The sequence below is a fragment of the Carassius auratus genome, chromosome 5 (genome assembly GCF_003368295.1).
Source record: "Carassius auratus strain Wakin chromosome 5, ASM336829v1, whole genome shotgun sequence".
Taxonomy (NCBI): Eukaryota; Metazoa; Chordata; class Actinopteri; order Cypriniformes; family Cyprinidae; genus Carassius; species Carassius auratus.
The window spans coordinates 5,232,537-5,246,698 of NC_039247.1; the positions used below are offsets into that span (position 1 = coordinate 5,232,537).

Genomic DNA, 14,162 nt, shown 5'->3' on the forward strand with positions numbered 1-14,162 from the left:
TACTCCACTCTTTATGATGCAAAGAGGTTCTGCGGGCTTTCTCTAGTTCGAGATATTTCAGTAATATTTGCTTATGGATTTGGGTGAAGTCTCTTGCAAACACGCCTCAAATAAGCCCCAGTGTTTTCATCTATTGTTGAAAATTTATTTTCATCCAGTATCAGACTTTAAAAATGCTCCACACTGTGTACCAAAAAAAAAAAAAAAAAAAAAAAGGACGACCAGGCATACTCAAACATTGGCTAAATTCACTTTTGATTAGAGTTTTCATATTAAAATGAACCAATCCAGTTGCTTTTCTGGAATTCCCTGTTTTAAAACCGCATTATGGATTTGTGTGTGGAATCAAATCTGAGCTTGAACATTTAGTGATTTTTTTAATTTTTAAACCTTAATATATTAGCATTAGTAATATATTTATGAGGACTACTACTTAAACCCCAAACTGTTGCTTCAATTGCAGCTTATTCTGAAATGTCATAATAGCCTGAATTTAACATACAGGTTATAAACCGGTCAAACCTAATATGTGACAAAACGGTGAACTCTCCAAATAAAGGCTATTTTGACCTAGTTCTGAATGAATGTTTCAATAGGATGGGTGCTCCGTGTACAAATGTACTCCTATGATGCAACTGGTTGGTTTAAGCATGTTCTAGTGTTTACTAGAGGTGTAACGATATACCAATGCGGTTCATATCATGGTTTTGGATCCATGGTTCGGTTCTGTTTGCTGTGGGGGTAGAGCTCATGGCATGACACCAGCAATGCTAAAGAACACAAGATTCACTTTTAACTTCATAATAGTAATAATTGCTCTCGGTCCATGTTAATTAATGCATTAACACATGACTTTTTAAAATTAGTTGCTTTGTAAAGTTCACCAAAAAGGTATTCCCTTAAAAAAAAAATAATGCGAACAAGTCATTGGACAACATTACTTATGGTTATATGTGCCAAAACATACGCAGGGGGTGGGATATCAAGAGAGTATCGTGGTACATACTGTGATTGGTGTAGGCCGACTTTTGGCCTACGTGTTTTTTGGTTCGGTTTGAATATCGTTACAAGTGTTTACTAGTAGGCCTATTTTACACACAAAATATTGGGCAGCAAATTTGCTGTGCTCGTATAATAATTATCTAATAATTTTTTTAAACTTAAATCACTTCAACCATCGTAATACTTGTTCCAAAGTTATTTTTACATTTCAGAAAGAAATCCAGAGTAGGTTTTTTTTGTTTTTGTTTTTTTTTCAGGTTCATAAAAAAATAATAAATATATTCATTAAAAACATTGTACCCAAAAATACCTTTGATTTTTAAATAAAGTAATTGCTACATGTTCAGTTGAGTTCAAATCTTCATCTAGTACGATAAAGTCTTAAATATGGCGTTGTTGTTGGATTTTACAGTTCTATACAATATTAATATATGGCTTTTTAGAGAAACTTGCACAAATGAGGCAACATTTTTAGAAACAAGTCCAGATAAAATTGCAGTTTCCTAGTATAAGGATACAGCTCTCTGTGTTGAAATGGCTAGCTGCATTAAAATTTAAATAAAAAGTCTAGTTGAGAAATTTAAAAAGAGGTCAATCTAATCGTATCTTGTGTTCCTGTTGAAGAATAAGTATAATTCAGTTGTTTAAGCTCTTCTTGAAGAAGCAGCTTCAAAACACATTTTATATGGGCTTTCGAATTCTGATTTTCTGCCTTAACCCATACCTCAATTAGTCATATAAGTGCTTGGCTTGGGTAAGATATTGTTTCCTTAAAGCAGAAGACATTCAGTGTGCCAAACCTTAAATACTCTGGCCTAAGGGTTTAAAAGTCTTTAAAGGCGCAGAGGTGGATCCCCTGTTGCCTGTAGTAGTTAAGAACAAAAGGGTCACTCAAAGTGTTAAGCTCATGTAGTCGGTCTGCAGACTGTGAGAAGTCATCTGGTCCTTCTCCACATCCGCCCTGGTGAGGCTGACTCGGATATCCTGGATGCACCATAAGCTCTGCTGTAACCGGACGATAGGAGTCAGTCACAGCATCATTGCACTGTATCAATGAAGAGGACACAGCATCATCTAGTGAAGTGTCCAGCGTGAAGCCCAAAGCACGTTTCAGGTTGGGGACAGACATGTTTTTACCCATGGTGCTCAGGCCCAGGTATACATCAGGCCATCTGAGAGGACATACAAAACAAGTATTTCATCAAGCAAAAATGGAAAATACATTTAATGCATGTTGTGTACATACTGCACCTAATGTATTTTAAGGACAGAATTCATATTTATAGACCATTCAAATGTAACTAAACCTGCTCTGATGAGTACACATGACATTGTAAATGAAGTCAATATTTTAACATTTTGTAAAAACGTTCTACTTGTCAACCAGGTGCTGATCATTTAAAATGTTGCTTCACAAACCTAATTCCATAGCGATGAAAGACCTCCATAGATTCAAGGGCATCTTTTTCAACCTGTGCATTGAAGTCTCGCAGATGTGGCGGGAGGAAGGTGCAAAATTTAAGACCGGGTTCTATGGGGACCCGTGTGTAGGTGATCCCAAAATCGGAGAGAACCTGGGCGAACACCTCTCGCACCTCTGAAATGCATGGTAAAAAGGAATCTTTTTTTGAAAGATACTATTATTTTTATTCAGCAAGAATAGATTAAATTGATCAAAAGTAACAGCGAAGACATATATAATGTTGCAAAAAATGCTGTTATTTTGAACTTTCTATTAATAATAGAATCATAGTTCACAAACATATTAAGCAGCACAACTAATTTCTAACATTGTTATTATAATAAATGTTTCTTGAGTATATGGGTGAGTGTAATGTATCAGCATATTAGACAGATTTCTGCAGGATCATGTGATTCTGCTTTGCATCACAGGAATAAATTACATTTTAATATATATATTAAAATTGAAAACATTTTAAATTGTAATAATATTTCACAATATTAACAGTAGTTTGGTTACATAAACACAGCCTTCGTTAGTGAGTGATATCAAAAACATTTTTACAAATTATTTCCCAATAAAAAACTTTTGAACAGTAGTGCACATGAATTGTTGGTTATTTGGTGAAAAGGCGCGTTCAAAAGAACCCACTGTTACCTGGCACCACGTGCACATGCTGGTGGCCGTCCATATGATAGGGTTCGTGGCCAATAAGTTCACAAAATCGATTTACCTGGGCTCTGAGCTCTGCCTCCACCTTTTAAACAGAAAACACAACTTAAGCAAACAGCATGACAGAACCAGACAAACCTGTTCGCTGTGCTTAGTTCTGAAGTCTACAACTTTAAAAAGGTTTCATACAATGTATTTAAAGAAGTCACATAATGAAAACTACTTCTTGATCTTTGCAAATAAAAGAGGTTAATTTAAAACAAAAACAATGAAAACTTCCTCCACAGTCCATGAAGACCATATAGTGAAACTAAGCTTTATTAAACAACTTATAAAAAAAAAAAAAAGGGTTCGAGAGATGGTGGAAAATCGTTATGTAAAAGTATATTGGATCTGTTTTTGGTGTAAACACTCAACTAAAATTAGTGTGTTAAAAGAAAAAGAGAACAATTATGATACAACCCCTTTACATTTTTAATTCTAATAAAAGAAAGAAGAAAAAGGTAAAAATGGTTACGTAAAATCTGCTTTTAGTGAAAACACTCTTGACTAACAGTGAACTTCAAACAAAATGTAACAAAAAATCAGATACAACACCTTTACACTTTTCATTTTAGTAAAGTATGTGCATAACACCATTCACCTGGTTGTCACTCTTTCTAATTTAGAGGATTTATACAATGGTATGTATTTTACCAGCTGCAGATAATGCAGTACATAATGTCATATCCCCTCTTATAAGCAAGATAATAAAATCCTTTCATGTTCTACTTTAAGCAACCTTTGACACTACTATATATGTGGCCCTGGAGCACAAAAAAACAGTCTTAAGTCATATTTGTAGCAATGTCCAACAATACATTGTATGGGTCAAAATTTGAATGCCAAAATCATTACGATATTAAGTAAAGATCATGTTCCATGAAGATATTTTGTACATTTTCTACTGTAAATATATTCAAACTTAATTTTTGATTAGTAATATGCATTGCTAAGACCTTCATTTAGACATCTTTAAAGGTGATTTTCTCAGTATTTGATTTTTTTTTGCTCCCTCAAATTCCAGATTTTCAAATATTAGTATCCCTGCCAAATATTGTCAGATCCTAATAAACCATACATAAATTATTTATTTATTCAGTTTTCATCTGATGTATAAATCTCAATTTCTAAAAATGTACCCTTATGGCTGGTTTTGTGGTCCAGGGTCACATATAACATGAATACAGTCCTATACAGTGTGATGTAAACACGCTTTATGGTTTGAATTCACTCCCGTGTGACTTTCTGTTGGTCTTTATGAGTGTGTGTTCCTGTGTACCTCTGACATCTTGAGATGACCACACTGCAAAACTTCCCGGAAGCCCATCTTGCCATGGAAGAATCCATCCTTGTTGAGGAGCGTGGAGCCCTTTAGATCCCGAGACACTGGAAGACCCTCTGAAAGATTCGCATGGAGCCCAATGGGGATGTGATTCCTGTGTGTGAGAAGCACTGTTATTTTAATATCACTGAGATACTATTAGAGATTTTAGTACTAATTTAAATCAGATTTTTTTATTTACTGTGATTAAGTCATTTTATTTTGTGTTTCTGGATTTTCTTTTTTTATTATTATTATGTCAATTTTTTATTGTTATTTTAGTAAATCATGTTTAACTAAATTATTATTATTTTTCTTAGCAAAGAGTTAGGCCTTGTCTTATCTTTGGCAATAGGTTTCAAAAGGCTTACATTTCATACGGGAGGGTGTTGAAACAGTATGTTTAAATGTAAGACACTCAAGCTTTGATATCAAATTTGTGCATGAAATTAAAAGTAGTTAGAAAATCAGCTCTGGTACCTTTTGGCCAGGTCTGCCGCGTGCTCCGCTGAGACTGCATTGACCAGAAGAGAGACGTTAGAGATCCCACCAGCTTTAAAGCAGTCCACAATCCCTTGATTTCTTCTCTCGCAGTACCCAAAATCATCTCCTGTCACCACCAGCTTCACCTTGGGTTGAGGCATCTTCTCCTCGCCCTGCTGATGAAAGACAAAAATACTAGATTAGAGGTTGACCCATAGCTTTTTTCTTTTCTTTTTTTTTTTTTTTTGGATTAATACTGGTTATTTTTTTTTATTTTTTTTTCCTGTTTTTAGATAATGAGGATCTTTAGACTCCACTACAAAATACGAATCATTATAAATAATAATAATTCATGCTAATTATGGCATTATATGAAGATTTACCTTATCTTAAAAAGGCACTTTTTTCATCTTTGTTTTAGGCTGTAGATCTAATTGTGAAGCTAAGCCTTTCCTCCCTAAAAAATAATTGCTGATTTATTAATAATGTTTATTTTTATGCTGACCAGAATTTTAATTAATTCTATTTTGACTTAATAATTACTTAAGGATCATTAGACTACATGTTATACATTTTATTACATTTTATTAATGCAAAATTGATAAAATTAGAAAATAGATTATTTAAATATTTTATTACCATATATTTACTAACATAACATCTCTATTTATTAAACTCTATTTTATTAAAAAGGTCAATTGTTTAGTACTGCGTCTAATTGTTAAGATAAACATTTCTAACTTTGCTGTAATTCATTTATATATTAAAAATAAAAAATAAATCAATATGAAGACAGACAGAAAAGTGTCATCCACACAACAGGAAACGCGATTCTGAGCCGCTTCCCGCGAAATCACCGGCTCGTTAATAAAACATGAGCAGCTGCCACTCTCTGTCCATCACATATTTTATACAATCAGCTCGATAACATAGCGGTTATATATTTACTCCGCTTGATCTATTATTAAGAAACACAAAGATGTCTTACTAATTCTTTTTTGTGATATACTCCTAGTCAGCAGTAATAATGTAGTAATCGCTTACCCATTTTATAGCGAGGTTTTTGACATTGTTTCTTATTACATTGTAACCAACTATGCGGATAGAATGACTGAAGGCAATGACATTACTGCAATTTCCTTTTCCGGAGTTGTAGCGCCCTCTACTGGATGTGAATGTACAAACATGTACAAACAGGCCTATTCCATTTTAAAGTTTCTTACATTCCATTTACATTACAAAGCGACTTACAAATGAGACGTTTCTCTTCCTGATTTATGTCAAAGTCTATTTTTAAATTATAAATATATGTTTTAAGTGGATATTTGATGTTTTTATTTATTGAAAAAATATAGATATTTATACCAGATGATCAGTGCATACCATCGAATCGTGTTCTTATTTGTTAATAAAATGATTAATTAGATTTTTTTTCAAAGATGTTGGCAAGCAAAAACACAGTATATGCTTCTAAACACTTTAGGAATAATAGAGACTGAATGAAATGATTACAGTGTGGTGTTTTAGAAAAGTTATAGATACAAGTTATAAACATTTATAGAATTTTTAATCAGATAATAATTAATAAACAATAATAATAAACAAGGTTATAGGCATACTCACCAGAACCATGATTTTGCTGTTGTCAATGTTATGAATTTAAGCTGAATGTTATCCTTGTACACAGACTTCTGGCAGCAGGTGTGACTTTGCTTACGTGTCTATTGAGGCTACTGAATGTTTTCCCAAGACACATAACCTCGTTTAGGAATAAGGAAAACATCATAGAGTATCATGTTTATGATCTTTGTTTGCACATGTTCAAGTTTTTTCAACTTCAGCCACTGAAGTAGCAATAATATGCCTGGCATCACTTACATTATGTGTTAGAATAACACTGTAGCATCACAGTTTACTGGAAACAGTGGTATTTAATGTCATTTAGAAATTTGATACATTCCCTTTAAAACTATTTAACCCCAGAAGCATGTCTTGTTCTGCTATATATATATATATATATATATATATATATATATATATCAGCATTTGTTAAACACAGGAATGCATCATCCTGCATAAGCTGCTCCCGATGAAAGAATGCTACAAATAGTAGTGAGAAACACTAAGTTAACATTAATTCTTTATTAAGTTATAGTGGAGGCCTGGGCAAGCTGTCACATGTAATGTTGTCACTATTTCTCAGTATCTATTTATGGCGTTTAGAGGCTAAAGTCCAATTTCCCTCTACTTTGTTAGTTTCAAAAGAAGTGTTAAATTAGCACTACACTTTCTTGGCTAATCAAAAGGAAATTATAAAGTGAAAATAATAAATAAATTAAATACGGTAAACATAATAAATAAGGTAAATAAATAAAGTAAATATGAGGACGATTTTAACCGAAGGTTGAACTGTGCAGGTTGCCATGTAAATATACTGAAATGTTATGCAATTAATTTTAATAAAAAATAAATTAAAAAAAACAGTGAAAAAACAGTGAAAAAACAGTGGTTTGATTTACTGTTTGATAATTTTGTGTTTGTTCGTTCATGTTTTTTTAATACATTTTTTTATTAACGTAATACACACACACACACACACACACACACACATATAGACGTTCATTAACATGACGTGACATCACAGCGTCCTCGTCCAATCACTGCTTTCCGTGTGTGCGCGTGGATCACTTCCTTGGATTCGGACTTGTCATGATGCGATTGGCTAGAAAGTGTGTCCGCGTTTGAATGGGGCTCTCCGTATCCATCTTTCTGTGATGTACACAGACGCGAGCTGTAACAATGGGACCATTTCGAATTATATCTGTCTTTGTGGATTTGGTTTTAGTGTGTTTGATGTGTGCCCGGTGCGGCGCTCGTGATCTGGACTCCAGCTATGTGACGTGTGGCTCTCTGGTCAAACTGATGAACACTCGGCACAGCGTCAGACTGCACTCGCATGATGTCAAATACGGATCAGGTAGAGTGACGTGACATTAACTATAATCTATAAACTATAGCAATTTGATCAGCGAAGCTCTCAGAGAATGCTGTTGTTTAATTAATCAGATTAATCTTCGATTGTAGTCTTTGATGGATTTATATTGAAAACATTGTGTCGTAGCAGCTGGTGCATTCATGCATTAGCCAAGAAGCTAACAACTGGTGATATTTCTAAACAGTAAAGTATTTATCTGTCCGTTAGCCAATTATAGACTCTCATTCATTCCCGGGGGCTTAATTTCTGTTGGTTAGGATGTATTATGTTTACCTGAACGATCCAAGGAATCATGACAGGTGCACTACAAAATGTAAAATGGTAATACTTGTGGTATTCATTCGAGTGGCGTGAATTCCTTACATGGTTTTGTTATATATATATATATATATATATATATATATATATATATATATATATATATGTATATGTGTGTGTGTGTGTGTGTGTGTGTGTGTGTGTGTGTGTGTGTTTGCTTTTCATTTTTGCATGTTTTAGAATTTTGATTAACATTTATTACTAATATCTGTAAAATGAACTGTATCTGTGTCTAACAATAGACATTCAAGTATGTGAATATATGTATATCTATACAGAAACTGACCAAAATAACCCTGAATAGTTGTTATCATTTTTATTGATAATAACAAAATTATATTTAACTTGTATATTTTAACTTAAATATCACTTATCAATATTACGTTATTATTAGTTGCAGTGATTTCTATTATATATATATATTATTTTATTTAGGCTGGAATTATTTTGGTCAGTTTTTGTGTAGATATACAGATAATTGTACAAACAAAACATGTTTGTACAATTATCTGTATATCTACACAAAAACTGACCAAAATAATTCCAGCCTAAATAAAATAATATATATATATAATAGAAATCACTGCAACTAATAATAACGTAATATTGATAAGTGATATTTAACTTGGTCATCCAGATTTTTAAGGTATTGCTTAGTTAAAATATTTGTTTAATCATCTATATGTGTCTATACAGAAGTAGACCAAAATAGTGATGATGATAAATTGATATTTCACTAAATGAATCTAGATGTTTTAGCAGTTGTTTAGGTAAAATTGTTGTGTAATTGTCTGTGTTTAAATGACCAAAAGAACTTCAGAAGAAACAAAATAATACCCAGAACACATAAGAAAATAAATGATAATAATAATAACCAGATATTTTAGCAGTTCTTTAGGAAAAATGTTTGTATAATTGATTTTTGATATGATGCTATTAATATGACTAATTATAACAATATTAAATCATTATTTACACATATTGATTTTTGATATGATGCTATTAATATGACTAATTATAACAATATTAAATCATTATTTACATATATATATATATATATATATTGTACTATGGGCTATTAAGGTATTATGATATTCTTTGAATATTTTAGAGTACTATATAAATACAGTAGTAAATGAATATGAGGTTGAAGATGATATATGCTGAAATTAAACATTGTTTGCATGATATCCTGCAGGAAGTGGCCAGCAATCAGTAACCGGTGTGGATTCGGCCGATGATGCCAACAGCTACTGGCGTATCCGTGGGAAACCAGACAAAGTTTGTCAGCGAGGGGAGCCTATTCGATGCGGACAGGCCATCCGGATTACACACATGAAGACCGGACGCAACCTACACTCACATCACTTCAGCTCCCCACTGTCTAACCACCAAGTAGGTCCTCTTCTGTCTTACCCTTCATGTTCTGGTGACTGTAACGGGCCGGATTTGAATGATATCATCATGCTGATTTGTTTTATGTTTGCAGGAAGTGAGTGCGTTTGGTGAAAATGGAGAAGGAGATGATTTAGACGTATGGAGTGTGCAGTGCAGTGCAACATACTGGGAACGTGATGACGCGGTGCGATTCAAACATGTCGGCACCGATGTTTTCCTCAGTGTAACCGGAGAGCAGTATGGTCAGCCAATCAGAGGCCAGCGTGAGGTCCATGGAATGCCTTCACCCAATCAGCATAACTACTGGAAGGTGATGGAGGGGGTTTTTATTCAGCCCAGCAGTGATCCAGTGCGTCATGATGAGCTCTGATGATGCCGCTTCATTATTGTAGTGAGAGCGACTGAGAACTCCACTCACACATGCTGTGAAACCCTCTCTATATATACACCTTCAGTTTCTATAAAGTTTTATTGGTCAAATAATTTTTGAGACGAAAGCCACTCACAAAATGGACAAAAAGGCAAAACGGTTTGTTTGACAAGATTTCGTATGATTGGAATGTGTTTGTTTGTACATAAGGGAATAAAATTACATGACATACCAGGATTTTGGGCTTCAAAACTGAGTATTTTGTATTATTTATATTTAGACTGGATTACTACTGGAACAAATGGCATTGTACTATAAAATAGTGTTTCTGCACCTGTGAAATCCTGTAATCTTTCTGAATTCAGTGGGGGGAAATATGAAATGACCGTTTGTTTTGGTTGAAGTTTTCTTTTACTGTAATTCCCAATAGTTGTTTTCCACCTCATACTGTATATGACACAATATGTACATAATTTGGTGAAATCAAAAATAAAGTTTTTTGAAAACATACTGTAGGTACATTTTAATTTCAGTTAGAACAAGTAATATGTTTTAAAGAACCATGTCATTAAAAAAAAAAAATGACTAACAAGCAGACGCTTTGTTGTGATGCCCAGATTTATGAATCAAAGTCAATAAATACTCCACACTGTCTAGAGTTTAAAGATCACTCTAAAATTACAAATGCATTCACCTCTCACAGTGATTATTTCTGCTCCTCTCGCTTTTCTGGAAAATGAAAGATGACACATTGCATCCAAACGGGGGCAGCATTCAGCTACTGTTTGGCACATAGTGCGTGAATATTGAAACGAAAGAACAATCACTGTGAAATGTGCATAGACAGTAATGTGTCTAGGACTGTAAACAATATGTGTAATAATGCACAGTGAGAATAAATGACTAACCGTTTTATATTGGAATAATGAAACGCTGAACACTGATATAATCAAATGAAAACTGCAGTTTTTAAGAATGTATTTTGTTAAACGTACAGTTAATTATTTTTTTTTTTTTATAAAACAAGTAAACAGCTTACTAACGATCTAATGCTGTATTATTTATATATTTACTCTTAATATAAATTGGCAGGTTGGTTTTAGTCAAATCTTTACAAAAATTCACCATTGTAAGCACAGTTTCCGCCAAACATATTTTTACAATAACCCTGTCATTAAATTTCAACAAAATGCAAGATTCTGTAAGCTTACGCAGTTTGAATCAGATGTCATATTCATTTATTATGGTTTTACTGTAGTAGCTATTCACTGAATGAAAACAGTTAAAGAGGGATACTCTTAATAAGTTGTTCTAAAGGTTTTAGCCTCGTAGATATGACACAATGTAAACAGCAACGGAAAACAATAGACTTAAAATGCTTAATCAAACACGTAAATCACGGAATCCTTTTTTTTTTACTGAAGAAGTTATGTACATTTTCAAACTGCACTGATTAAACTTCCTTGACTGATACCGTGACTATCCTTTTACTGTTTAGAAATTTCTATATTCAAATACTTTTTTGCCTCAGTAGGTTTTGTAGTTTGACTTTCCCAGCACTGCTATCAAATCAAACATGATACTGTTATAGAGCTGTAATATGACTCGCCTCTCTGAAAGATGTCAAAACCAAAGGATCTCTCAGTGTTCGAACTATACCGTGTCCTTAGGGGGAGCCCACTTTTTTTTTTTGGGGGGGGGGGGGGGGGGGTTAGAGGTCGTGCACAGGCGCATGCCTCAAATAAGGACTTACAACAGCTACAAGTGTATGCACTATTATACATTATCGACACGAGTGCCTCAAAAAAGGACATATAATGACTTACAAAGATACATAACAGCTACAATATGCCCTATTATACTTTATCGACACAAATTGATAGGTCAGGAAGACAGCCTTGAATGATGTTGCGGTCTCCTCCGTTAATTTAGAATTCACCTCAGTTACTTTATTTGGCAGAATCGCCTTTTGCTTAGTCAATGCCACTTCAATGGCCATCTTGTGTGCAATGCTGTCCCTGTATTTATATATATTTTTTCGCGACTGATTCTGAGCATTAATCATTAATCCACTCCTCAGACAAGTGCGTGCCAGGTACCTTTTCAGACAGAAGAAGGTTTTTTGCGTCCTTACAAGTTGTAACGAGTGGAAAAAAATGTGGCCCCTTTAAGAGCTGCGCGCTCCCTGTAAAACGGTATGCACTCTGTATGATAATGTATACAAGCGCGACTCGAATCCCCCATGTATGCGGGTAATCTCTGTTTGGAAATCATTTTGTTTTAATCTTGTTTGTTTTGTTTTGGTTACGCTGTGGACGGTGGAACATGGGACGGTGAGTTTTGTCTGGCCTAATAACTTTGTGAGCTACCCATATTTTTTCCCCCTCCTGACACAACGCGTTACAAAGTGATGCACCCCAAGCTTCCATCCTTAACACACAGCCATGTATATTGGCTCTTCCATTCTCTCCACTGCTGGCTGTTCCAGTTTAACGCGAGAGAGGACTCGAAGCAAGAAAGCAAGAGGGGTTAGGATCCCAGAGATTACTTTTCTTCAGCTTCATGCGTTTTCACAGTGGGCTTGGCTTGAGGTTTACCAGTGCTTGCAGCAGGTGAATCAGTCGTGCGTCATCACTACACAATTTCTTAATAAAACCAAAATTAATTGAACTACCTTGTTTTCTTTTTGCCCTAGCTATGATGCTATAACTGCATAATGGAAGGACTTTGCGCACGATAAATGGCCTCCAACGTTTATTTTTTCTACGAACCTATGACATACTAACATGTGGAATTTGCAGCGCAGCGCCCCCACACCTTCTGTAATCTTTATTGAAGTTAATTAGGTTTTAATCGCCGTCATGCATGAATGAATAATATTTTTGCCATCATAATCACATTACAAAACTGAAATTGCAGTTAAAAATATTCACATTGTCAGTATTTTTTGAGACCCCCCAAAATTTCAGATTTCTCGTTTTCAGGGGAGCCCATGTCTTATTAAGGGGAGCCGAGCTCCCCCTAGCTCCCCCGTAGTTCGCACTATGGGATCTCTTTTATAACCTCCCTCTCTATTTTAGGATGATTTGGATTTGAGAAATGGAAAAATGCACATAATGATGATTAAACCGATTAGATAAATAGCAATGTCCCACTTTACCTGTTGAAGCAGAAGCCAGTAAATAATTGAAGAGACCAATGAATGAAAAATCATGTAAAACAACTGGTAAGACCGACTTATAATAACATTATGGATCATTAATACATGATGCTCAACATATTAGGGTAATTAGCAGACAATTAAACTTGTAGATTAAACATATGAAGTTTTATTGTGTGTTAAATACATTTTCATATTGCTTATTTAAACTTCAATTTACATGAACTAGCATATCTTAAGCGCTATTTAAAATGAAATTAAGAGTTGTCAAACATATTTAACAAATGTTATTTTAATTTTAATACTAATGCTCATTTTAAGTTTCACACACGTGTACTAATTTTAAACTTAATTTTAATAAACTGTTTTATAAACTATTTTTATCTTCCTTTGAGAGGTAAAACGCACAGAGGCAGTGAGTTGAAGTCAAACCTACTTTTGTTTTTTTGTCTTCCCAGAAGATGGCGACATAACACAGGGTTTGCGTACTAATTATGAACATCATCTGATAGCGACTCATTTAATATCGTACAAAAATGTATTTTCATCTAAACTGAGCTGCATCTGTATCAAAGACACTTGGTGTTATTCTCTTCATATAGGCCTTTTGTGCCAAGCAAGGCTATGTAGATCAACTACAACTGAACCGAATGTGCCTTCTTTGTCGATTCTACACATTTATTGCAGCTGTTTGTCAACATTAATTATTGCTACGCAACATAGGCTATTAAAAAAGACCTGATAACTGGTTGTCAGTATTACCCATCAGGTCTGTCACCATATGTGAGACACATACTGCACTAAGCGATCCTATAGTGTCACATGGGGTAAATAGCTTAAAAGCTTTCTTTTGCACTATTCATAATCAAATTAATAGCTGAACTGAGAATCCACATAGATGGGGTAGTCATGAAAACACGTGTCCTCATAGGGTCAAGT

At 34.2% G+C, this 14,162-nt stretch overlaps 2 protein-coding genes across 3 annotated transcripts; one reads left to right on the plus strand and one right to left on the minus strand.

Moving 5' to 3' along the window:
- Nucleotides 1-70: 70 nt before the first annotated feature.
- On the minus strand, nucleotides 71-6,694 carry LOC113071902 (carbohydrate deacetylase-like). Of its 2 annotated transcripts, none has more exons than XM_026245189.1 (6): nucleotides 6,606-6,694; nucleotides 4,980-5,158; nucleotides 4,458-4,614; nucleotides 3,122-3,221; nucleotides 2,422-2,599; nucleotides 71-2,174 (listed from the first exon to the last, which is right to left on the minus strand). In XM_026245189.1, the coding sequence occupies exons 1-6, from the start codon at nucleotides 6,612-6,614 to the stop codon at nucleotides 1,826-1,828; spliced, it is 972 nt and encodes a 323-aa protein (XP_026100974.1). In that variant the 5' UTR covers nucleotides 6,615-6,694; the 3' UTR covers nucleotides 71-1,825. The 2 variants fall into 2 exon arrangements, with proteins under 2 accessions (XP_026100974.1, XP_026100980.1); XM_026245195.1 differs by lacking the exon at nucleotides 6,606-6,694 and adding an exon at nucleotides 6,027-6,094.
- A 974-nt stretch (nucleotides 6,695-7,668) lies between these two features.
- On the plus strand, nucleotides 7,669-10,573 carry LOC113071984 (stromal cell-derived factor 2-like protein 1). Its single transcript, XM_026245201.1, has 3 exons — nucleotides 7,669-7,959; nucleotides 9,494-9,690; nucleotides 9,785-10,573. The coding sequence occupies exons 1-3, from the start codon at nucleotides 7,782-7,784 to the stop codon at nucleotides 10,061-10,063; spliced, it is 654 nt and encodes a 217-aa protein (XP_026100986.1). The 5' UTR covers nucleotides 7,669-7,781; the 3' UTR covers nucleotides 10,064-10,573.
- The last annotated feature ends 3,589 nt before the right edge of the window (nucleotides 10,574-14,162 follow it).